We start from the raw sequence: 27219 nt of genomic DNA on the forward strand, positions 1-27219 counted from the left end.
CAAATCGTTCATACAATTTGCGAACTCGTGATTGTGCTCTCAATTTCTGCTTAGACGATTCTTTGGCTATATTTATTTTCTGTAGGTTTTCAAATTAATCCTAGTTTTAATTCTTTGAACCATTGCGATCGTAGCTGCCTTTTTCGCTAAATCGCGAACAGATAATGATGGATTTTGTTTAATTAACCTCACCACTTTCTGGCCCAGTTTTAGGTAACCTGCACCCTTTTTTCGCCCCGATCTCGGCAAATCTGTAAAAGTAAAATGATTACCAAATTTTTCAATAATAGTTTTCGCACTTGCATGTTGCACTTTCATCTGTTTTGCTATCTGATTGTAGGTAGCTCCTTTTTGGGAACACCATTTGTGCAGAATTTTGCACCTCACTTTCCTCGGAATTCGTCCCATAGCCTATGCAATTCCTCACACGGCATTCAACATGGTACAGCAGCTAAGTACAACTTGCGAACTAACCCACAGACTGTGTGGACTCACTTTCAGCTGCCTGGCCCGTGCCTACCAGCGCTACCAATGTTGATAGTTACTTTTCGATACAGTCCTTAATTAACCTAAGTATAGGGCAGATAATATCAACTTACTTTTATTCAGCATGTTCTCGTGAAGGAGGAATACAAAATAATGTGATTTACTATAGCCATTTTGAACACCTTCTCCAATGTATCTGGAGTGATCATCTCTATACTCTGGACAGTTGTCTGTTTTAAGTCATGTCGTAGATATGTCGCAAAATGTGTTGCTGTCAACAGCTCATATTAGTAACGGGCACATGCAGGGAGCATCGAAGTACTAATTGTGCACAGCTCTGATTAATCTGACAATCACTCTCATTACCAAAATAAAATTTTCAGTTTCCATAAAGAATCAACATCAATGGTACGCCCCCTGTTCCCCCTAAGGCGCTGCCTTAGTGAAAGAGGTATCCAGGTTCCAAAAACGCATACTTTTGTTTACTACAAGAACATCAATGTTCACATTAATTGACAAAAACATTTTTCTTACTGTATGTCCGTGTTGAGGATATTTATGCCGAAAATGTATGTGACTTTTTATAGGGGGACTGTAGCATCATATCACTCATTGGTATATGCAATTAGAATAAGATCATTAATTCTGAAATTTGTAATTAAGCTGACGCTTACTGGCGTTCCCAAAATAGAATTTGGGAATTGGTGACACTCAAACCATCAGCTTTTTACGTCTATTCCACATAAAACATGAGACTTAAAGAACAATGTTCGAGATAACTAGACTATCATTTCATATGAGTGATATTGCATTTCGTAACAAATAATACTGATGTGCCGCAAAATCCTTACCAATGATCATTGGGAAAACCTGCTTCAAAAGTTTACATAGAATATCCCATAAGGAAAATGAATTTTTGTTCTTACGCCCCAACACAGGGGCTAAACAATGACTTTCTGTCATTTACTGTTAAAATTTGAAAAACTCAGACATGTTTCATTAAGAATGCAAATTTCATATTAATAGTGTGAAACTCTTATCTTCTTCCAGTGCTGTAGAAAATTACACGAATTGTGAAACAGACTATACACACACGCACCCCCCATATATATATATATATATATATATATATATATATATATATATATATATATATATATATATATGTGTGTGTGTGTGTGTGTGTGTGTGTGGTGTGTGTGTGTGGCCGGAAAGAGGTTATTACGACTGCTTTATCTTTAAATTTACACTTCATAATGGTACTTGATTTCACGAGAGAATAGAAACATCAACTACAGTCTAGCTACTACATACGTTCCATAAACCCGATTAACTGGTTTCGGTTTCGTATAAGATTCAAACAGAATGTGTCGATTTATATCAGAAACCAAACTGTAATATCGTTCAGTTTTGTTTGAAAACAAATATTATATACTAGTCCAGGAACTTTAGTCAAAAAATGGGTGTTTCTTCGGAAGAATTAGAAGCCAAGGTTTTTCTTCACAAAAACGTTCATTAGGTCATTGTAAATGACATATCAAAAGTCCCCGACTTTCTGATGTACGCTTCCCCTTTTTTCGGGGGTTGGAAGTGCGGGAGGAAAACGCAATTTTAAATACAAATTCAGCTTATTTGCATGTTAAGCTAAATATTCCGAATAAAAAAACAAAATTTACCGGGAATGCTTAGCACATTTGCTCGTAAATGTTTCACAGGAAGTCCCAAAGAATATCGGGTCGGGTTTCGGAAATATGACGTCATCAAAATGGCCAGAATTTGTAGTGTTTTGTGGGAATGGTTATAACTTCCCGCAGAATAGTGGTAAAACCGTCGTTTTTGTTTTAGATTGAAGATAATTGATTACCAAATGTACGGAATGAAATGTGCTGTCTGCATTGTTAATTTCTTTCGAGATACAATAACAAAAAGCTAGTTTTTGAGTATCTGGTTTTAAGTGTAAATGCAAATAACTCAGTAATCATAAAATATTTCAAAATATATATTTTCAAATAAAGGTTGTAGAACATTATAAAGCGTTTCCAACTGTATCTGTACCTGTATTTTTTGTAACTAAAACCAACTAAAAGGGAGAGGTCCAACTGCACAATTATGGAACCAGTATTTAGATATGGTGTTAATCCGTAAATTGTTTATTGGGGCAGAGAGGATGGAAGACTGGAAGGCATATCTGTCTGCAGTGAAGAGGATGATTCCGTATTTCCACGCCGCAGGACATTTTTTGTACGCTAAAAGTGCCAACTTGTTTCTACAAGACATGGTAAAGTTGGAGAACATAATGGATGGAGAAATTTACTGCAGACTTTTTCACTGTTAAGTGATCAGACAAATCTTTTTAGTGGAACTCCAACAGATATGGTAATAGAACAGTCACTCATGAAGTCTTTAAAGATACGAGGAGGCTTTGTGCATGGAAGAAGTACAAAAGGGAATGTTTTAACTAAGTTTGTTGTTGGTTTGTTAAGTGCGAGCAACATTTCTGAAGGACTAGCAAACTTTTGTGAGATTTCGTTTGCAAGTGGAGAACAGCATGTAGATGCACGAGAATCTCGAATCAAACGGGACCAAGAAGATTAGGAAAGTATCAGAGTGGTTCAGTGCCCACAACCCTTTCCCAAATGTACAAGTGATCATGTCTATAGCAACAGGCGTTACAGGTAATGTGGAGAAGATAAACTGCTATGATGCACTGAACATTGGAGCGACCATGTTGGAAAGAATAGTTGGTGACAATTTTCATGACATAAAATATTTTCGTACTGATAGGGTTCTTTCTCTTCAAACAGTGAACAGTCACCTTACGGTACATGATGTTACTGTGCCTGTCGATCCCCTGCTGTTGTTTCAACGATTCAGCGTAATCAAAAGATCAGATGATGACCTTCGAGCATGTTTAAATTTCAAACTGGATCCTCATCCTATGACTCTTTTTGATGCAACTGGAATGAGAAAAACGAAGATATCAATCCTTATTCAACATCTTCAACCGGACCAATATTCATCCTGATCTCGGAAACGCAAACTACGTTGCTTATGGAGGGTTTCTTCTTCATCGAGTGGAGTGGCGTCAAAACGATTCTTTCATGGATATTTGTGATAAATATGTGGCATATGTGGAAAAACACTTCGGTCAAAACACTGTCATCGTATTTGATGGATATGGTAATCCTCAGAAAAATGTAAAAGGCATGGAGCAACTTCGACGGTGCTCGAAAGCAGCATCAAAATCCAATTATATTTGTTGGAAATACGACTACGAGCCAAGAAAACTTTCTCGCCAATGCAAACAACAAAAGTAGGTTGATTGGTTTGCTCACTGATAAATTCAAGGCGGCCAATATTGATATCAAACAAGCAGAGAATGATGCTGATGTCCTCATTGTAGAAACCGCACTCACGATATCAAAAATTAATTCTAATTCTACAGTTATTGTTGGTGAGGATACTCATTTGTTAGTAATCATGACAGCTCGATCTCCGCCGAATTTAGAATTTTTTTTCTTGAAGCCAGGAAAAGGAAAGACAGAGCAGAAGATTTACTCATCAAGGAGTTTAGAAGGTGTATTCAAAAATCACATTTTATTTCTACATGCTTTTTTAAGCTGTGATGGAACATCTGCCATTTTCAGAAGGGGAAATCAGCTTCAAGATTTAAAACATGTCGTAGAAATTTTTAATAGAAGTAATGTTTTCCATCCAGAAATAACTGAAAATGGCATACAGTTTTTTGGGGGGGTTCATACGGTGCATCTGAAAATGACATTTCACTAAATGATTACCGTTATCATTATTTCACCAAATCCGTGAAGAGAAATAAGTCTGTCGATTTAAAAGTCGTACCACCGACTTCAGCTGCAGCACAACATTTGTTTCGGGTTTATTACCACGTGCAAACATGACTCGGAAACCAACTAAATCCTGAGGAGTGGGGTTGGGTTATGAAAGACAATTTGTTAGTACCAATTCGATCAACGCAGCCACCTGCTTCACCGTCCCTTTAAAATGATTTTCTGTTCATGATTTAAAGGATGCGGCAAAGTGTGTGGATGTCGAAAGCTGGGTCTGTTCTGCTCTCTTGCTTGTGCAAATTGTCACGGACAATCCTGTTTGAATGTCACTCCAACGAAAGAAAGTTCTGAACGTGAAATATTCATGGACGGCGAAGAAATAGAGGCCGAATACTTATTAAGTTCCTTTGCTGATTGATAAATAATAATTGTAATTATAGCATGTCCCAAACTAGGTGGACATGCTATAATCACAATTATTATTTATCAATCAGCAAAGGAACTCAATAAGTAAACCATTTCAGGTAAGTTGAATAGTTTACATTTCTTATTTATTATTACTCTGAATTTTACATTTCTCATTCTACAAACGATAAGAATCTATCGCCGAACGTTGTAAATCCTTATTTTTGTATCTGTGTCTGGGGTGTGTGTGACTTACGGATTCTAATGCGATATTGAATCATATATCCAAATTTTTTTTCAATTTTTTCTAAGTAGGTTTATATTGTCTTTACAAGAGTCGGTCTATTAAACGTTGACTGCCAAGGCCGAAATTCAATTCTGACCCCCGGAGCCGTCAAATGTAGGTAAAATAAGCCTACAGTGAACATCCAAACGAATTAGCATAAATTTGCATAGCCTACGTATAGAAACAATACTTTTTATCTGCGTCGCCGACCATTCACAGGTATTTTACTTCAGGGCCGCATGGCCATATAAACTCCTTTAACAAAGCCAAGACTAAAGCCCATGCGTGGAAATCACGACTTGAAGAAGAAGAAATGTGAAGCCCGCATGTGGGTTTCATGGCCCCTGTGAAGAACTATGTGAAGCCCATAGTGTGCGGGCTTTACGGCAGTCAACGTGTTAAATAAAACAACATACCTTCCTTACATTTCAAAATACAAAAAAAAAAAAAAAAAAAAAATGCGTGCTCAGGTACCGTTGGAAAGGCTTTATAATGGTCTGCAACCATTGTTTGAAGATATATTTTGAAATATTTTATGATTACTGAGTTATTTGCATTTACACTTAAAACCAGGTACTCAAAAACTAGTTTTTTTGTTATTGTATCTCGAAAGAATTTAACGATACACTAGCACGTTTCGTTCCGTACATTTGGTAATTAATTAGCTTCAATCTGAAACAAAAACGACGGTTTTACCACTATTCTGCGGGAAGTTATAACCATTCCCACAAAACACTACAAATTCTGGTGTCAGTCATTTTGATGAAGTCATATTTCCGAAACCCGACCCGATATTTTTTGGGACTTCCTGTGAAACATTTTCGAGCAAATGTGCTAAGCATTCCCGGTAAATTTTGTTTTTTTTTATTCGGAATATTTAGGTTAACATGCAAATAAGCTGAATTTGTATTTTAAATTACGTTTTCCTCCCCCACTTCCACCCCCTGAAAAAAGGGGAAGCGTACATCAGAAAGTCGGGGACTTTTGATATGCCATTTAGAATGACCTAATGAACGTTTTTGTGAAGAAAAACCTTGGCTTCTAATTTTTCCGAAGAAAAATGCTAAAGTTCCTGGACTATACCCCTTTTTAGAATATCCATACATATTTAGATAAAGTACCAAAAGATATGGAATTCTTTCGTTTTAATTTAAAATATTATGAATTAGCTGTTACATTTTTGAATGTAATTACAATTAGCATGTTTTTTCCTCTATATATTTCGTAGTTTCCACATTTAGCGTTTTGCGTAAAGCTCATTGCAAATGTTTAAGAGAAAAAAACTATTACTGTTCCGTACATAGTTGGCTACGACAAACTTCGTCTACTTTGCAATGTCGAATAGTCTAGAGCATGACTAAATCTCCAATGCTTTTAAAATGTCTATATGTTAGTTTCTATGCTTATAGCACACATCACTATTACGAGTAAAGCACCGAGACTGTAATTTCTTCCGCTCAAGTCAAAGACGAGTTCTCATCATACTAGGAGCGCGCGAAGAGTGGTACTTCTCTTCCGAAGTCCAAGCACAAATTACCATATACGAGCGCGCGAAGAGTGATACTTCTCTTTCGACGTTCAAACACGAATTACCTTATACGAGCGCACGAAGAGTGATGTTTCTTCAACTGAAGTCAACCACGAATTCCAATATTAGAAGCGCGCGAAGAGTGACACTTCTTCTTTGAAATTCAGACACCAATCACTTCACTCTTCCCCGCTATTCTCTTTTACAATCCCTTGTAGTTACAAAAAGTCTGGGCTCGCTTCCTGCCTATCGCGAATCTTACGAAAAGGGGTGGTTGCAGCAAGAGGGGATTTGCACCACAGGTCGTTGTCCTCTTTGACCTCATTAATACACTTTGCCTACTTCTCACCTTTATTACCTAAAACTGGTAATCGCTATTTAAATTTTGTCACTTGCACTGAAAAGTAGAAAAATCAGGCTTTCTTTCGATGTGCAACACTGTATGGAGTTTTCAACAGTACACACACACATTAGCTATACACACTATGTACATGCATTGTACTTGAGTTATCCTCATCCTTTCTTTAGCGAATGTTGCTATCTGTCGGGATTTCCCTTAGGCATTTCACCTATATGAAGTGTTGTCGGAAATGAGATATTCACTCGATTTTCAATGTTTTTAGGTGATTGCACTATTTGTCAATATACACTATATTACAATAAGTAATTATACACATAAATACGCATACTATAAACATATGACATGCTGTCAATTTATAATAGTTTAGCATAGCATGATTTTATTTGACGTGGGTGCTGGTTTTTTCCCCAGGACGTCTGCTGCTTCTACAATAACTTTGTCGTTGTTACATCTACTATGTGTGAGAAATGGTCGTGTTCTCATTTTTTCACACCTCTTTGTATTCCTTATTTTCACATGTACCTCTCAACTCCAGCAGAAATTTTTAACATTGACTGTTCTCGACATTGTGTTTCCTGCTGTCAACATATCCGACTGCAATAACATTGTCGCCTGTGCCTTTTGTATGACCTTAGGTACATAAAGTTCAGCCATATACACCTATACTATGATTAATAGGGTTAGCAACGATGTACCGTGTGCTTCAAACTAAAGTGTGTTATCTTCATGTAGACTTGTCTTTAAACTTTTTTTCTTCTGTGCTGCGTTTCAAGAGAGCTGATGTCCACAACTTCATGTGTTTTTCATATAAAATCTAACTAGAGCTTCGCATTGAAATTATATGTCACTTGCAATCGATATTAATAAAATTCTCTTATTCAAATCCTTCACACATATAAAACTGACATAAAACACTAATAATAATATACGTAAATATGAACTTAACTCTACACTATAGCTTCCATAACTAATCCCTTATTTAACTACCAAATCTTTATAAAATAATCATACGTAAACTAAACATCTCATACGCAAATTAAGCGAAACAATTATATGCACGAATAAAATCATAATAATTTACATAGGCTATTGTATGTATAGTACACTGTGTTCGTGTCCCTGGCGGTCAAGGTTAGTGGAACTGTAAAACAAGTCTAACCTAGTACAAAATAGAGACAAATTACGGAGATATTTTCGATGAATCAAACAGCAAGGAAGTAGTCAAAACCACAAAGTTCTAGTTAAGGTTTCAAATTAATCTCAAATCCGCTTTGCTCTTCATGTCGTTGCGTTTTTGAATTCTTCTTTTGATTTCAAATTTAAGTTAGAATTCTCTACACTATAGTATTTTATTATCAGAGAATCACAGTGAAATCAGAGGGACTCGATCAGAAACCAATGTTTTTCGTTCTTATTAAAACCTTTGAATCGTATACGTGTGCAATTTGCTACATGCATGAGAGTTTTTTTCGTTTCGTAATGAAATGGTCCTGGATTTGATTCCGTATGTGTAATTAGGATTTTTTTTTTATCATTTACAGTTTCGATAAGTCTGATATATAATAGGAGGAAAGATATTCCATTTCTCTCGGTCTTAGACTTGAAAGACCTTGCTTACAGAGGAAATCCTAACACCATGAACACACATGTCTACAACGTTGATCTGTGCTGTCTGGCAGTGAGAACGTAACGTAGTTAGCAAACAATTCATGAATACATTATGCTCATTCTTAGGACCTAGAGCTCAGACACTAATACGTCCAAAGTATATCTTATAAGGAAATTCACCCTTATACCCTGTAAAGAAACAAGTTTTTTTTCCTTCTTCCTATGATTTTCAGTATCCTTATTTGAATTTATTTCAGTATAATTTCACCCATCCAAGTGTCACTGATTATTTTAGAGAGTTTAAACCGAGAAGTCTTGTAAGTATTTCTTTTGAACTAAATGTAAACAAACACGGAATATGGGCACTAAACACCAATTTTCATATCAAATCATTACATTTACATTTTTTACATGTAGAAAGTATTACACTTTTAATTATTTTATTATATCTTAATATTAAAAATACATTACAGATCTCAGACGGAGTTTCGAACTCTCGATTTTTAAGTTTCACAAGTTCTTTAAGTGACAGAGTGGCTATACATACTTGTCTACTGGCGGCATATGTATGGCTTCCAGTTAGCGCCTATATAAAAAACAAAGGGAAAATGCAATACCCTCTGTATAAATCTACAGAAATTTTGACAGATCTGTGCACACGTTTTTGAAATTAGTGTCAGAACGAGTTTCCAAGTTTATATGAACAAGAGTGTAGTTTCGAACAGCCCGAAAATGTCTTTAATCTTGTTGGAATTTGACGTAATATTGAGGTCTGAAATCTTCACTAAATAATAATAATAATAATAATAATAATAATAATAATAATAATAATAATAATAATAATAATAATAATAATAATAATAATAATAATAATACAAAATATAAAGTACGTATAGAATAGATTGTATTAAAATATTTAAAATCGCTATTAGCATTAGGCAAAAGTTACAGAATAGTCGGTATTCGAGACAAGTTCCAGTACCGCCAGCACATACCGCCTAGGTACGTCCCTACAAGTAGCTAAATGTTAAACGAAAGCTTTCCAGTAAGAAGCTTGGATTGATTGAGGCACAGAAGCTCCAGAACAGAGTGTGCTATGACTGAAACAACCATAAAGAAGGCGCTTAACCTTTCTGGTATATCGAAAACAATTAAATTCACAAAAATTTTATAATAATAATACCAATAATAATAATAATAATAATAATAATAATAATAATAATAATAATAATAATAATAATAATAATAATAATAATAATAGGTATTCAAATATATAAGGTTGCCCTATATTACGAAAAACTTACAGAAAATTCGGGATTTCGGGGATGGGGTCCAGACCTATAGAGCACATATCTGCAACAACCAAAATATAAACGGAAGCATTGCACATAAGTTTTATGTAGAAAGTAATCTAGTGCAGGTACCAAGGGGAATAACTGTGATAAAAGTAACTGAATATCAGTGAACATTGAGGAATATGATAAACTAACCTTTAGGATATGTAGAAGTAATTTGAAAAGGTTTACTAGAAAAATCCTACAAAGATCATAATTCGATCAACTCCGAAATAAATGTATGAAAATAGCATACAAAATTTAGTCTACAGTGCAATTGTTACATAAAGAATACACATACACTATTCCGAGAATCGAAATAAGACGGGAAATGTTTACGATATTATCTTCTGGTCTCGATTCTTATCTCGAGAGCGAGACGATAATTTGAGATAGACTTGTCTCGTCTCGTTTTGTTTTTAACGAGAAGAGAAATTCCTCTTCTCGGGGGCAACACTAAACAAACCCGCAACATTCTTGCGAAATGTCACACTCCTGCTTGTAATTGTAAGACCTGAGCGATAATAAGCTCCTAACTTTTAATCTTCTAAGAGATAATTATTGTTATTTCTGAAGATTTGATAGTTCAAATATTGAAACCTGCAAGTTTTCATATAACCGAAGATAAAAAAAACGTGTGTCACCGCCGATCAATTGTGAGAAACAAGCCTAAACTAAAAAAAAACTTGTCAGCTCGGGATCCGAACCATGTACCTTTAGATTGCTAAGGGATCGCCTTCACCAATAAACCATGATCACTGCGAGATGAGTGGTACGTCCTTAGGCTTCTTTCCCTCCAGTTTCAAAGTTATACGTTATTTTTCTTCGTTTCAAAACGTCTTTCGTATTTCTTTTATTATAAGTCAATAATATTTGGCAAAGTTTATATTAATAACTTGTGACATTTGGTTCACAATTTAGTTTTTTTCTCCACACCACAATACTGATATGACTGATTTAATTCTCATACTCGCATTTATTTCCAAAGCAATGGTCATTACCTGCTCAAGGATTTATGTCCGTCACGATTCATAACATCGATTTGAAGAAAGGTTAAATAATGTAGAACCAAGTTAAAAATCTTTTTGACAGACACTAATATATTATTTTACCACTCAAGACGCTCCTTCTAGATTTCCGCGTAATTAATTTAATACCTACAAAGACAGACAGGATTCTATGGTAGAAAAGAAGTACTGTGTCACATTTAAAGTTTCTTTAAAATGAATGTACTAACGAGACTTGGGTATTTAAACCTTCATTTTTGCGAACCGATAGTTTCTGTGTTTATTTGTTTTTTGAAAAAAAAAAAGAAAAACTTCTTTCTGTTCTTTCTACTACCGACGATCATTTCATCACATAATATTCAACTTAGGAGATACCGGAAAAGCAAAAGAATAACCGAGGTGTTATAGGCACTAGGTTAGAAATCGTGTGGTCGCGGGTTCAAATCCACTGTAAATAAATATAACACTTTTAAATTTGATTTATTCTTCCAAGGTATATGATGACTTTTCTTTACTCAACGTTCTCCAACTAAAGATGGTATGAAAAAATCAACCACATGGTAACCGAGAGAGAGTGGAAATATCTACAACTGAAATATTATCTGAAACATTCATCAATATTCGTATTTGATTATGTTTTCGTTCATTTTTGTTTATTCTTCTTTACGAAATTAGAGTTCTCGATTACTTAGAATATAGTAAGGGACAATGAATGATATATTATAGCGTACTACAAGAAAGAACTCGTATTATTTTGATAGCGTATATGGTTCTACTAAAAGCATGCTTGTATCAGTAATTGGGGATTAAGTTACAAAAATGTATGTTATATGCACACAAAATATGACTGTTTGTCATATTTGAAACACAACGGGTTTACTATTGATGGAATGATTTTCACAAATTTAATTGACACACACTGAATACAAGGGCGCTTATGTTGTGGTTTCCAAGGGGGGGGGGTAAATATAAGCGAGGTTTCAAATATAGTTTCAAATTTTGCAATAACTAATGTAAAAATTCTATTGGAATTTCGATAATACATATGGCGAAAGACTCATGGTAATAAACATCATATATAATTCAATAACCACATCCTTACAAAAAATAGTGGGAGGCGCGGTGGCAGTGGTAGAGCCTTCACCTCTGGTATTTGGGGTCCCTGGTTCAGTCCCAGGTCGCGCCATGTTAACTTTGTGATGGACAAGCACAGTGCTCGTGGGTTTTCACGGGGTTCCCCCGTTTCCTCCCACTTTCTTCATTCCACAATTTCATTGATTTCTCATAATCACATTCTTCTTTAGCCTAGCTGGCATAACCGTGAGACGTAAAACTGAAAGATTTCATTTTTTACAAAAAAAAGAGATATAAAAGAAATAAATAGTCCGCTCTAATTAGTCTGTGAATCCAAATATGAGAATCAAAGTAACCAGAAATAAATAACCACGAATCTCATTATGATGAAAATCATTTAGTGATTAAAAAGCTTGTGCTCTTCAATCAACCTATTCCAGGAATCTTACTAAACACTAGAGGAAACGTATATAAAAAGATCATAAATCGCAATTTTAATTCTTTTTCAAAACAGAAAGGCAGGAAGCCGAAGACACAGAGTGACGGTACTATTCACTAACATTGTATAGCTATATATATATATATATATATATATATATATATATATATATATACAGAGAAGTTGTGTTCAAACGAAAAGTAGAACTCGTTCAAAGGAAATTTGTGTGTTGTATCATCACAAATAAGGCATGCTTTTTACAGTTGTGCGAAATATACTCACTAATGGGTGTTAGGTGGTCACAACAATTTATTGTTGCATCTAATCCGCCTGAAGCATGTGGGTCCGCTCAAATGCAGTAGGCACGTTAGTGAATCTTGGTAAGCACCGCCATAGTAATTATTTTATCTCGTGGTTTAAAGTAGAACTATCATTAAGTGTCTACGTGAGAATATCAATCGGACCGAGCTTTTTAAAATTACCCCACGTTGACTATTTTATTTATACAGGGTGCGGCACGTAAGTGAACACATAAAATGAAGGGTTTTAACTTCAATCCCCTTAAAACACGTCTGCAACATCTCTCACTCGCATGAACCTGTTGACTCAATCTCCTGGTTGACTTTCGAGGACTTCTTGTCATTATCTCCTCCACCTGCATCTTTAATTCAGGTGTGCAGACAGATGGTCGTCTGTTCCTGGGAGCATTTTGATCCGATCCTGTACACCGCCATTTTTCAATCAATTCCTGAATGGTGCTTTTTGCTGGCACAGAACGTCCTGAAAATTTCTCCCGAAACAAATTCTTTGTTTTCACAAAAGATCCAGTGAGAATGAACCCTTCAACAATGGCAACACGCTCGGGTATCGAATACGGCAATATCACACACTGACACTCACCCGGCTTAACACAACGAGGCCTTTTTCTCAACTGGTTTCGACAAGTTTCACTGCCTGCGGCTGCACGTGACTGCTGCAGGTCACGTAAGTCGATCCGACCTCGACACGCCATCTCTTGGTAGGAAGGTAGATTATTTAAGTGTTGCCAAAAACACAATATACCAGAATATTATGACGGGCCAGTTTTACGTGCCGCACCCTGTATTTTCGTATGATTAATAAACCCTTATGTTACTTATATGTTGATTCGTTATACAATAGCAATGTACATGTAATGATATATCGGAATCTTACATCTATTATAACATTTATCGTAGATAGAAATACATAATGCATAGTACTCCGTAAGGAAGCTATTATGAACTCAAGGCATTATATCGGGTGTTGCAAAATAACTGTTACAACTCTTGGGAGGTAACTCCTGCAACTGAGACAAGAAAAAACGTTCTCTTGAACTTTCGGCTATCGGACATAGTTTCAGATCTACAAGGTGCCGAAAACGTGGGAAAATGACTTTCAGACGCCAATAGTTCGAAAACTATCCAACGTAAAGAGGGCGGGTAAAAAATTCACTGAACAAGTCATACCTGCTGTATTGAATTTTGCATGTTTCACAATCCTACCATTCACGCGCAAAGGATTCCCCAAAGGAACGTAGGGAATCCCGGATAATCTGCGAAATGAAACTAGGTCTAAATGGATATGAATTGATAGAGTTTTTACCAGGTAGCAATAATTCGTTTGTATTAAGTCGATATCTGGAACAAATACAAAATGGCGGACACCTTCATGCCCGTTGTGTGTAGTTGCATAATCACCAGGTACGGATGCTGGCCAACAGTGACGTTCTGAGTATTAAGTGTAGCGAATTTCTACTCAAGTGCTTTAAAAAGACATCTGGAGTGTCGGTAGAGCACAACAGATGAACAGGGTGACTCACATGTGTGGAAAGACTTAACGGAAAATGCCCAGAAATGCACTCATACTCAGTAAACGTGAGCTCAAAGCGTCGGAAATGTAAGGAATAGCATCAAGAACATGAAGGCCATTGCCAATTCACCAATATTATTCCCTCAATCCGATGCAATATGATACGAACTGTTACATACCTATAAGGATGCAATAAGTGAGGCCAAGTTGAAATTGTGCAAGGGGACTCACAAAGAAACTGGATAAACTAAAGGAATGTCTCTAGTGGGATAGCATGATCGATATTAAAATGTGACCAATGTGTGTGTTGATATCAACATGTAGCTAGTGGACAAATGTCAACATGTCCCACTACTGCCGGGACACCGTCTCACGTGCGAAGAGTAGGAAAACAACGTTGTATATTATGCTATTACATCTGGTGCACTTTTCGGTAGAACGTAACTAGAACACGAGTGTATCAATGTCCCCCTTTGTTTGGGACATTGTCCCACAGTCGACATATATGAAATGAAATCCCTTAGTCCATGGTTCAAATTCTGATATAGCGTGAAAATAACAAACTTGTATCATGTCCCACGTCTTCTGGGACATATGATGTACTCGAAATATAGGAAAATACCTCCAGAAGTTCGTATCTTACACACAGTGCACATGTCAAGACAAATACGAAAATGAACCAATTTGGCACATGTAACACTACAGCTGGAGTATAATACACACGGAAAATAAAACGACATGGGAAATAGGAAGAAACGTCTTAAAGCTCTGATTGTTTACAACTGTGCAGTAGGAGTAATCAAATGAAACACACAAGCAAGTCGGGAGGCTGTACAAGAGCGCTTGCCAAACAAAGTGGGTACTCCTCTAAGAAATGAATGCAGAGAAAGTGAGGCTCCCTCGAGCCTCACAGCTAGAGAGCTCGCTTTCGCTCGCGTGGTCGCAGTTTCCAATCCTACTGGGAGCCCAAGCCCTCAGATTCAAGACCCGAGTAGTTATTTTCCTATTTTTCGCACGTGGGACGGTGTCCCAGCAGCAGTGGGACATGTTGACATTTGTCCATTAGCTACATGTTGATATCAACACACACATTGGTCACATTTTAATATCGACCATGCGATCCCACTAGTGACATTCATTTAGTTTACCCAGTTTCTTTGTGAGTCCCCTTGCACAATTTCAACTTGGCCTCAGGTGTTGCATCCTTATTGGTATGCAACCGTGCACGACATATTGCATCGGTTTGAGGGAATATTATTGGTGAATTGGCAATGGCCTCTATATTCTTGACGCTAATCGTTACATTTCCGACGCTCTGAACTCACGTTTACTGAGTATGAGTGCATTTCTGGGCATTTTCCGTTAAGTGTTTCCACACATGTGAATCACACTGCTTCATTTGTTGTGCTCTACCGACACTCCAGATGTCTCTCTAAAGCATTTGAGTACAAATTCGCTTCACTTAATACTCAGAACGTCACTGTTGACCAGCATCCGTACCTGGCGATTATGCAACCACACAACGGGCATGAAGGTGTCCGCCACTTTGTATTTGTTCCAAATATCAACTTAATACAAACGTATTATTGTTACCTGGTATAAATCCTATCAATTCTTATCTTTTAGACCAATTTTAATTTCACAAATAATCCGGGACTCCCTAAGTTCCTTTGAGGAATCTCTTGCACGTGAATGTTAGGATTGTGAAACATGCAAAATTCAATACAGCAGGTATTACTTCTTCAGTGAATTTTTACACGCTCTCTTTACGTTGGATAGTTTTCGAACTATTGGCGTCTGAAAGTCATTTTCCCACGCTTTCGGCACCTTGTAGATCCGAAACTATGTCCGATAGCCGAAAGTTCAAGAAAACTTTTTTCTTGTCTCAGTTGCAGGAGTCACCTTCCAAGAGTTGTAACACCTATTTTGCAACACCCGATATAAAGTAATATGCATAACCACAGGAGTGAAATAAAGCTATGTCAGATGTAAGGAATTGATGTAGCCCATAGTATATAAAATTTTGGGCACTCCCCTGGGTTATGTGCATATCCACCATCGCTGACGCGCCTGCTCAATAGGGTAGCATGTCAGACTCATCCTGCTACGCCCTCGTGCTTACCCCATCAATAATATTCGTGCTTCTCACTGGCTACAAGCACTGGTTGGTTCCTATTTTTCACACTGTCATTCTAATGGAATATGTTCACATCCTGTTTGTTGAAATGTCCTACGATAAATATCCACCCACAGATGCACCTCCTCTCTGAAGAAATATTACTTCTTGAGGTAAGATATAAAGATTGACTTTTCTGAGAGAAGTAATATGTTATAAGTGTAAGTATGCGTACCTAAAATAGGATAGCATGGTTTTTTATTATTATTATTATTATTATTATTATTATTATTATTATTATTATTATTATTATTATTATTATTATTTTGCTTTACTTCTTAAGGCATAAATAGTCATATTTTCCCATATGTAAAATATTCACTATCATAGTGATTTGAATACAACTGCCAGAAAAGCATATGAGTCCTTGGTAGAAAAATGGTAAGTGATATTATCTAACTTCGAGTAAAACGAAGTTCGGTATTGACATGCAATGGTACATAAGAAATAAGCATTCCCTGTCATCTCTAGGTACATTTCCAAATATATAAGAACTTAATACTGTGCTGTAGTTGAATCCTAAATCATTCGGTGCAATAAATGAATTTCGCCGGTAATAGTGCTTAGCAGTCTTCCCCGAGCCCCTCACATATGTGATGTCAATACCAACAATGTGAGCACCATATATTGCAAGCTAAGTTTAAGCACACCACTTAAAATAACTCTTAAAAATTGTAAATCTTTCACTGATTTCTTTGTTAATTCTTTTCAAAATATTGGCACTGCATTCTATGAAAATAACCCACTTAGCACACATGTATTGCAACTCTTTTACGATTTGCATATAAATATAGCGCCCAAAAATATTCCATATTAATTGCAATGCAAAAAAGCAAAAGCTAACACATGCTAGGCTACAACGAAAAAACAAGGAAGTAACCGACTCAGGGTAGGGCGAAGATATTGCGCAATGCGGCAGTGCGAAAGGTGGGCCTAGAAAGCAGGTGTATCATCTATGGTGTTTAACATGTAAGTCAGGATAATACAAGAAAAAAAACAGGCGCGTAGTGAAAGGCATAATATCTATCTTAGTCAGATCCGAATCGAACCAAAGAGCTTGCTCGAGGGTGTCTCTAAGGAGCAAACGCGTAAGTGATGCTTAGTATTTGCTTAAGCAATGGTAGTGAAAACACGTGTTATTTCGCAGTCATGTGAATTCCTACAGCACATGTTACGTTCTTTTTACTAGCAACGCTATAATTCTGAACATAAAATGCAGCTTTTGTATACTGTGCAGAAATACTACGCCGTTAGAAAATACTTTCCAATGTGTCTAAACTTGAGATACTACGTAATATAAACTGGAACTCTATTTATTACGAATTGCAGTTGACGCGCCTGTTTGTTTACTGGTACGTCTACGTGCCTAACAGAAACGGGCACACTCATTCATTTTTGACTTCAAGAGGGTCACCCTCGTCCTCACCTCTCTCACCTTCATTTCGGTAGATGATGATAAGGTTGTTTGACGGTGAGGGAGTCGACTGAGGGTGAGGATGGCTCAGGGTGTGTGTGAGGGAATCAACTGAATGTGAGGCTTGTTACGCATGCAAACTATAGCATTTCCGCTTTGTAACCAAAAGTTTCCTAATTTTCTAGCAGCAATTTATTGATGTTTCTATTGTATTTTTATGTAATTGGCTGCTCACAGCACAATTTTGTTTGTTAATCCTTCCTGATGTAATTAGCTAACAAGAGTAAAATAAAGTATTAAAAATAATAATAAAAAGTCGGTAAAGCGCTGACTCATGGATTCGAGGGTTGCGAGTTCGAATCTAGTCCAAGTCAAAAGATATTTTTCTGATTTAATCCTTGAAATGGAAATGTTTCTCTCTTCACCTTTATCTCGTAATTCTGGATAGATATGTTTGGATGTGAAGAAAAGTAGGCTAGAAGATAAGAAATAAAGAAAAATTACATGATACCTTTTGCAATTTTTAATTATATTTTCACCTATCTAGGACGTTTCTAAAAGTTCAGACATCTAGATCTGTTTTTGCTCTCTTACGTGTCCTTTAACTAATTTATACAGTTACTTCGTGAATCATATACACATATATTACAAATGTCGTATTTCTTTCTCTTCTCTCTAAATCACGTCTGGAGATTCCCTAGTCAAAATAAAAACTCTTCAAAATAAATAACCAATTCTTATGCAACTATCCCTTCCTTGGAGTTCTGTGAGGTCACATACACATCATGGCGATGTAAAGTCACTTTTAGTGATGAGGATACAAGCATTTCAACCTACAAGATACCGCTTTATTATTCCGTTCTCGCAGAAAATACTGTTGGGAAATTGACATTTATTTTTGTATAAATTTTGTATTTTCCACCAGGCATTTGTAACCTGTTGTTACAAGGTTCTTTAGCTATCTGAACAGCTTTGTGTAGCCAAAACCTAGCATTGTTCTAATGGGTAATTGGAACCATTCTCGAGGTTCGTATGCTTATAACTTTTCAACGTTTTCCAAGCGTATGTTGTGAATTACATAACTTTACAAGTTTCTAGAATTGAATCGTATTCAAAGAAAAGAAACAAAAGTGCCATAATCTTAGACCTAGCCCTTACAAATATTACCAGAATTGCATTGATGCATGTATCTCAACCAATAGCACCTGAAGATGATTATAGTTTTGCTCCTTTAATTGACTTGTGCTTTAGATCAAAAGTGAGAATGCAAAATCCAAAAATAAGAACCCACGGCAAGAGATGATGATCAAACACATTATAATGTAATTATGATTTTTTAAATAGCAATATGTACAATCATACATATCAAAAACCCTGCCAGCCGATGGTCAATTTTAGTTAATAATTCAAGCATTGTACTTACTTCGAATATGTTTTTTTTTATGTAAAATAATGTATACTATTTTTTTCTCAAACGTATACCACGTACAGAAAAACAGAAATTTTCTAATTTCTTCACACCTCGTATAATTAAATTAGTAAAAAAGTAAACAATATCACACTGCAAAATGAAGGCGAGGTGTAAAGAATGTAAATTACCATTTAAATAAATTCAAATACAGTCAGTTGAAAATCTCTTGTCGTCGTGAATTCTGTCGAGGAATTTGTAGCTTAAAATATATAAAATAATAATCATGCCTGTTGTTCTGTATGGTTGCGGAACATAGTTGTTTACTTTGAGAGAAGAACATAGACTGAAAGTATTTGAGAACAAGATTGTGAGACGGATGTTCGGACCCAACAGGAACAAGAATGGTGAATGACGGATACTTTATAACGAGGAACTACATAATTTATACGGTTTACCATATATTGTTAGTGTTTTCAAATCAAAAAATGCTCATGTAGCGGAACGTAGGCACGCTTTCAAAGTCTTATCTGGAAGATGAATCGGAAAATGACCATTAGGAACACCTAGCAGCAGATGTAAGGACAATATTAAGATGGATCTTCCAGAAATAAGAATAAAAAAGTAGAAACTAAATCCAGTTGACTAGTAGGACATAACTAAACATTATTATTACGTGCATACCTGTTTTGTTGTAATAAAAATAAATAAATAAAGTTCTTATTAAACATCGTATATACTAAACTTTTAAGTCAAAATAAGAGAAAACTTGTTTCAGTGCTTCCGAAAATTTTGCTAAAGGGAGAAATGTGGATTGAAAATTTTGTTCGTATGCTAACAAGGTGTCAAACGTAGAAATTTCGATAAGCTGGAGATGCGATATCCCGCTTATAAACCCTTGAAGAAAAGAAGAAGAAGACATCTCAATTGATCGAAAATTCTGATTGCAAGGAGGGAGAAGAGACAATTTCTGTAATATTGAGACTTAGCATATTTATTTACAAAGTGCCGAATGAGAGATTTCGCTTGAGTTGTTTATGAGAAACTCGGTTTATAAACTTTATATATAAAAACTAATGAACACATATATCAGCCTTTGCAAAAATGCTCCTCCTATTGCATCCATAACAGGAAATATTGGATAGGTTTCATAACATTAAGATTCTGTTTCTTTGTTAAGAAAGAATCAATGTACGCTTTCCCTAAGTTTAAGATATGAAATTCGATATAAATATCATATAAAAATTAGGGAAAAACATGGTTTCAATCCTTTTAAATCTCGCTCTTAGGAAGGAAAATCTTGGGGTTTTTATTAAAATTAAATTTCCTATTCTTTATTGAGATAATATCTATTATAAGGGTAATAACCCTTGCGTGAAACTCAGTTTTTAACTTCTTAATTAATATTACAAGAATACGTGATTCAGCATTTTTGATTATCCCCCTCCTAAGGGAGAAAGTAGAAGTAAAATTTCTCTTTTGCATTCACAAAGCATCAAATTTGGAGATATGTATAAGATGGAGACTGCGAAAAGTCTGATTTTGAAGCCGATAAGGAAGTAATAATACCATGTACTGATATATAATACTATTTATAAACAAAGTGCTCCATGTAACAATTATCATAAAATGGACGTATACAATTCTTTAAATAATCTATTAACTAAAAACAAATTTCAGCTTTTCTGAAAATCATGGTTTCGAAAAGGGCCAACAGCTACGATTATGCGGAATAGGGAGAGCGATTCATTGAAAAATAAGTCCATGTTAATTTATACGCGTATGTAAATGTAAAACTTGCAAATAAATCAAATTTTAGTACGAGATCAATGAAAAAACAGATTTTTAAGTAGATATGCTAAGGTAAAGATTAATAAAAAATTAAAATGCTTTTCCAGAACGCAGTACCACTTAAATAACTCACGACAATTAGAATATATCCATCTTCAGAGGGAAAAGGCATTTGCTGATGTATTTCCCTTAGCATTAAAAGCGAAGTTGTCTGTTGGTTGTGATCGTATTACACAATTATGGCTGAAAAATTTTAATTAATTTTGAAACGTACAAACATATATTTCAACTTAGATTTCATTCACTACCTTGATTAAATGCGTAAGGAATATGGAGTGCAAAATTAATAGTGTAAATAGATTTTTTGGTGAGTCGTGTAAATATGAAAACGAAAATTTGTAGTTAAATTCATCATTACAAATATGTAGACATTTATGTTCTAAATCCTTTTTTAGGACTGAATATTGCAGTTTTTATATTTAGTAATATTCAAAGAGAGGTTATTTATTGCATGTAATCGGCACAGGAAACAGTTTACCCGTTTGAAATTTTCTTGAAACAACTGGCGCGTCAAGGTTTCTATCATGTCACATTGATAAAGGGGAATTTCCCAATTTGGTACAGGAGTTAAAGACATATGGCAAAAATAGAATAATTTAAATGTTTTTATAACTACACTTTCATTGAAATGAGCATTTTAAGATGTGACTTCAAAATATATGGCAAAAATAGAACACCTTACATGTTTTTTTTTTATAATTTTACATTCACTAAAATTAGTTCTAAGATGGAAGTGTTTGAAAACATATGGCGAAAATAGAATATCTTACATGTTTTTATGATTTCACTTTCATTGAAATGAGTATCCTATGGTGGAAGAGATCAAACACCTTCCATAAGCCTGTTCTCCTTGTGCGAAACTAGTATTATTTGTAGTTGCCCAATTAAAACTTAGTGACACGAGTGTGCCAGCTCATCAAGGTATTCTTTTCCATCTTTTTCAGTTATAAATTTCACATGGTATTTCAGTAAGTAAATGTATGTACAGAGTTTAAGATGCAAATGTAACCAAGAACCTTGGGTCGATTTTTCACCAATCCCATTCGAAAATCGATATGTCTCCTAAGACGCTCCTGGGAGATCACAAACGGTCCCCATTAGCATTGACGAACTTCTGCCAACGTTCTGGAAGGCCATGGATTCCATCGCGGTAGAAATTAGTGGGCCCCGAAGCGAAGAAATATTAAGCGCATTTTTCACATCTTCTAGATATTTGAACTGGCGTCCTCTAAGGTGATTATGCAAGGAATGGAACAAGTGATAATCGGACGGGGCAATGTCAGGGGAGCATGGCGTATGCAATAGTGTTTCCCATCCAACGGATGTAATGATGTACTGGGTCGTCTTAGAAACGTGGGGTTTAGCGTTGTCCTGTAAAAGGATGACCCGTATAAGACTCAATCCAGAGTTATGAGTTTTTCTTGAACATGGTTCAATTGCTGGCGGTACACAACTGTACGTATTGATGCTCTGAACAGATGGTAGTAGTTCCCGACGCACGACGAAACGAGTAGTGCACCAAACACACAGGAGGACCTTCTTCTGGTGAAGTCCTGGTTTCGGCTCTTTTGGAACAGGTTCATGGGATGCTAAGGAATGATGACGGCGCCGTGGAGCTCTAAGCAGGTCCTATTACTCATAATATGCCAACACCCTGTTCAGAAATTGATCCTTCATCAGACGATACATCAAAGTAAAACACGTTTGCTCGCGTTGCCTTCTGTCCCGAAGTCAAATCATATAATACCCATCGGAACAAATATAATGGTTCCCAAGTTGATGGAGGTGCTGTCCAATTTTTTTTCCACTCACACTAAAAGGGAGTTATAGTCCCTCACATGTCTGGTCACTGTTCGCTTCAATTCCAGCCTGAAGATCTTCATTTTGTATATGCTTTGGTCTTCCCGCATGTGGTGCGACTTCGAGTGTTTGTCACAGTCCTGAAACTTCTTAAACAATCTCTGTACTATCCGAGTAGTCGCGACATTCTCAACACGCGCCTGGCATATCTTCCGTCCCGTTGCAGCGGCGTTTGTCCAAGGTTTCAACTTCTACAGCATACGAGGCTAATTTTTTGGACTTAAAGTAAACTATGGACATGGAATGCGTGATAACTTCGTGTTCCTGATTCATCAGTTTTATTTTCTTGAAAATCTCATATATATATTTGGTCTAGGAATTAATTCGTGCGGGTGGACAAGAGATGGCGCAACGAACGTAGCGTCCCACAGTTCCGTGTATCCAGACATGTGTTGCAAACCCCTGTCATCACGTATCGTTCGTAGTATAGGGCAGTGGATTAAAGCGTCAACAACACCAGTTTGTAGTTAAGTGAACATGGCGCAATTTGTGCCTGATAAAGTGTTTTTGCGGGGTGTCCTGCTGCATTACTTTAACATGCAGAAAAGTGCGACTGAAAGTCATCGTATTTTGGTGGAAGTGTATGGTGACCATGCTCTAGCTGAGCGAACGTGTCAGAAGTGGTTTGCACGGTTTAGATGTGGTGATTTCGGCTTGGCAGACCAAGAGCGAGCTGGACAGCCAAAAAAAATTGAAGACGAAGAATTGACAGCATTGCTCGAGCAGGATTCGTGTCAAACGCAGGAACAGCTTGCAGCAGCATTAGGCATTGATCAAACAACAGTCTCCAAACGCTTGAAAGCCATGGGAATGATTCAAAAGATGTCACATTGGGTTCCACATGAATTGAAAGACAGAGACGTTGAAAGACGAAAAACCATTTCCGAATTGCTGCTTCAACGACAGAGCAGAAAGGGGTTTCTGCATCGAATTATTACGGGTGATGAGAAGTGGATCCATTACGAGAACCCTAAACGAAAAAAGGCCTGGGTGAAACCAGGTGAACCAGGTCCATCACAACCAAAACGAGATATTCACTGTGCAAAGGTTATGCTGTGCATATGGTGGGATAAGAAAGGTGTGGTGTACTATGAGCTGATGCAACCGGGTGAAACTATGAATGGAGAACGTTATCGACGACAATTAATGCGTTTGAAGCAAGCTCTAGCCAGAACACGACCAGAATGGGAGAACAGACATGATAAACTTATTGTTCAACATGATAACGCTCGCCCACATGTCGCAAAACCGGTCAAAACCTATTTAGAAAATGTCGGATGGGAAGTTTTACCCCACCCGCCGTATTCACCAGACGTTACTCCTTCGAACTACTACTTGTTCGATTGCATGAACAACGATTTGATTGGACAGCGGTTTACTTCTTCACAAGATATCGAAACATGGGTCTCTGACTGGATCGCTTCCAAGGATGAGGACTTCTTTCGAAACGGAATCCGTACATTGCCTGACAGATGGGCGAAAGTGGTGGCTAGCGATGGATAATATTTTTCTTAAGGTATTTATGTATTTTGTGTTTGTACTACAGCTTCAATGTGTGCGTACCAACCGCACGAATTAATTCCTAGACCATATATATATATATATATATATATATATATATATATATATATATATATATATATATATATATATATATATATATATATATATATATATATATATATATATATATATATTAAATTAGAGGCTTGTTCTCTTTAGAGATGATAGATGATAATAACACACTACTGAAAATAATATATTTTCAAGTTAATTAGAAGAAAGGGTTTTATTCCATAACTTATTTTAAAACATTTTCGAAATAGTTTCGTAATATAACTATTATTAACGTTTTAACTTTGAACATGAAACACATTCTATTCTTTAATAGGTATCCCACCATGTCACGCAGATGGGTATCAATGCTATAATGGAAACTGCATACCAAGCGAATTTGTGTGTAATAATAAAAATGACTGTGGTGATGGGAGTGATGAAACTAATTCTGCATGCGGTAAGTTCAACTATTGTTTTCTTCATTATTCATGAGTTTGAAATTACCTAAGTGTAACTGGATCTTGCATTTATTCCACTGGAAATTATATACAAAATTTTTCCAACCTAGAAATCTCTCACAGGATTTGAACAGTCCGTACAGATACCTAAGTGAAGAAATGCTGCTTTTTAACTCAAACACTGTAAAGCAAATACGCTTGTTTAATTGAAATCTCTGGACGAGTGTAATGGTTTGTAGTACTTTCTAAGTGTTTATTGAACTGGGAAAAAATTACCAATTGCATGAAAATCATTATATGTCCTTCCATGCCAAAAATTACCAATCAATGCAATGTCACAAACTAAAAATGTATATCTTATACAATTTTAATGATACCCAACAATGTATCATTATTTAAATAGTGTCAATTTCCTTGTTTTTCATGTGAGTCACATATGGGTTACAGAGCTTAGACGTAGAATTGTTGCTCTGAAGATCCGTGAGCCATATGTGTGTCATGCATTCATCCCGGCCAGGAGCCAGATCTGGTTAAAAATATCTTGGAATATTGAATATTGAGGTCTCTACGTACGTATAGGCTGTATATGCTAAATTGTAAAAGCGATATACCACATCTGAATAAAAACCCAACAAGTGATATTTTTGCATTTTCAGCAAGTTAACACTTTGACATATTTTCGGTGGATATGGATTATAATTCGAGAAGCTAAAGGGCATACAGTATAGTCACATACTTCACCCAAAAAGTCGTATTAAAGAAAACAATACGTTTCGTAGGATATATGTCTCACAATCCAGTTTAGTATAAGCTACCTATGACTCCATTAAATTCAATGTGCTAGGCATTGACCTTTTTTTTTTTTTTTTTTTTTTGTAATTTCAAATGAACATGTCCTACAAATGACGAAACACGACGCTGCTCTCTTAACATGTGTTCAGGTTTCTTTGTTGCTCTGCATTTTTAGTTCTTCTGTTCTACAAACGAATCGTTGTACTTATATCCTCGAACCTATTTACAGGGATATTGGCTTTATAATAAGCATTTAATTTTTCGTCAACAAATAGTTCTTTTATCTTCTTGTATCAATTCTTCGCAGCATCTACAGGTTACAAAATACCGAAAAATATATTTATCTCCGTAAGAGTAACATCTTATCACACTTTCGCTTTTCCATAAAGCTTTGTAACTTTTGTTTATTATCTGTGCAGTATAAAATTTGATGAACATAACTTGTTCAATAAAATATTTACATGCGTTCTGTAGATTAATTATTATGCTGCTCCTTGCTGGTACGATTATTCGTGTGAAGTAGGTTATGTTGAGGAGTCTATGTAGTAGATTTGGGAGTAAAAAACCACGGTGCAGCACATCTTCTGCTTAAAATATTTATTGCAGCGAACAAAACTAAAGATAGGGTTGCTTCGACACTGGAAAATACAGTTTCACTTTAAGTATTTGGATTGGAGCACGTACTCAGTGTGTTTCCGAAGCATCATTTGTATCACTCTCCAATAACCATCTTCATAACTTACTTTTGAAGATAAAACTTCTTCCACTGCGAGCTATTGAGACACACACCGTCTCTAACGTTACAATCTTCTGGGTTGTTTGAACCTTGAGTGTTATTTTTCTTGAACTCATTTTCACTGGCGAGTTAGAGATTCTTGAAACCAACACCAAATAACACTCCCACGTAGTAACAGAACACCAACTTGAAACAAATTAGATTAACTCATTTTTTTAAGAAAATGGAGAGCAGATAGATGGCTTGTTGTATGGATAATGTATTTTTAGTTCAAAGTATGATTCCTCGATCCTCTCAGATGGTTACCCCCTATCTTTGACATGTGATTACTATTAAAACTATATTTTTTTAAACATATGATGGGCTAATATAAATTTGTTTATTAACAGCAGTATTTATATATCAGGTTATAAACGAGTTATACCATCTCAGTTTATCTTTATGTATTTTTATTATGTATTCATGTTTAAGTATACAAACTAGACCGCCAGATGCGTCGAAATTGACTGTATAGCGTAAAGTATAAGTAACTTAATTATTGTGAGAAATTGGGAAATCTATATAGTGCTTTATCATTTGAATAGTGAAATACGAAGTGAAGATTAAATAGGTGCTAATCTGCAAGGAGACAAAAATATGTACTGTGGAGTGGAACTTCTGCTGGTGAAAACATAGTATAACGTAAATACAATATGCGATGAAGCACCACCAGGCCAAGATGATATAGAAATTAGTCGTACACACGCAAGATTAAATCTTAAGTCTCAGGTTGATATAATACTAATGTTTGGAGGAGGAAATCC

The 27219-nt window shown here is 35.9% G+C and overlaps 1 protein-coding gene across 1 annotated transcript in view; it reads left to right on the forward strand.

Moving 5' to 3' along the window:
* LOC145680807 (uncharacterized) overlaps positions 1 to 27219 on the forward strand; it is a 163658-nt gene that overhangs the window by 104273 nt on the left and 32166 nt on the right. Inside the window, exon 5 of the mRNA XM_081751878.1 lies at positions 24765 to 24887. Coding sequence (XP_081608004.1) covers positions 24765 to 24887 — 123 coding nt within the window. The remainder of the gene's footprint in view (positions 1 to 24764; positions 24888 to 27219) is intronic.

This window comes from Thermobia domestica, chromosome 3 (genome assembly GCF_964235325.1).
Source record: "Thermobia domestica chromosome 3, izTheDome1.hap1.1, whole genome shotgun sequence".
Classification (NCBI taxonomy): Eukaryota; Metazoa; Arthropoda; class Insecta; order Zygentoma; family Lepismatidae; genus Thermobia; species Thermobia domestica.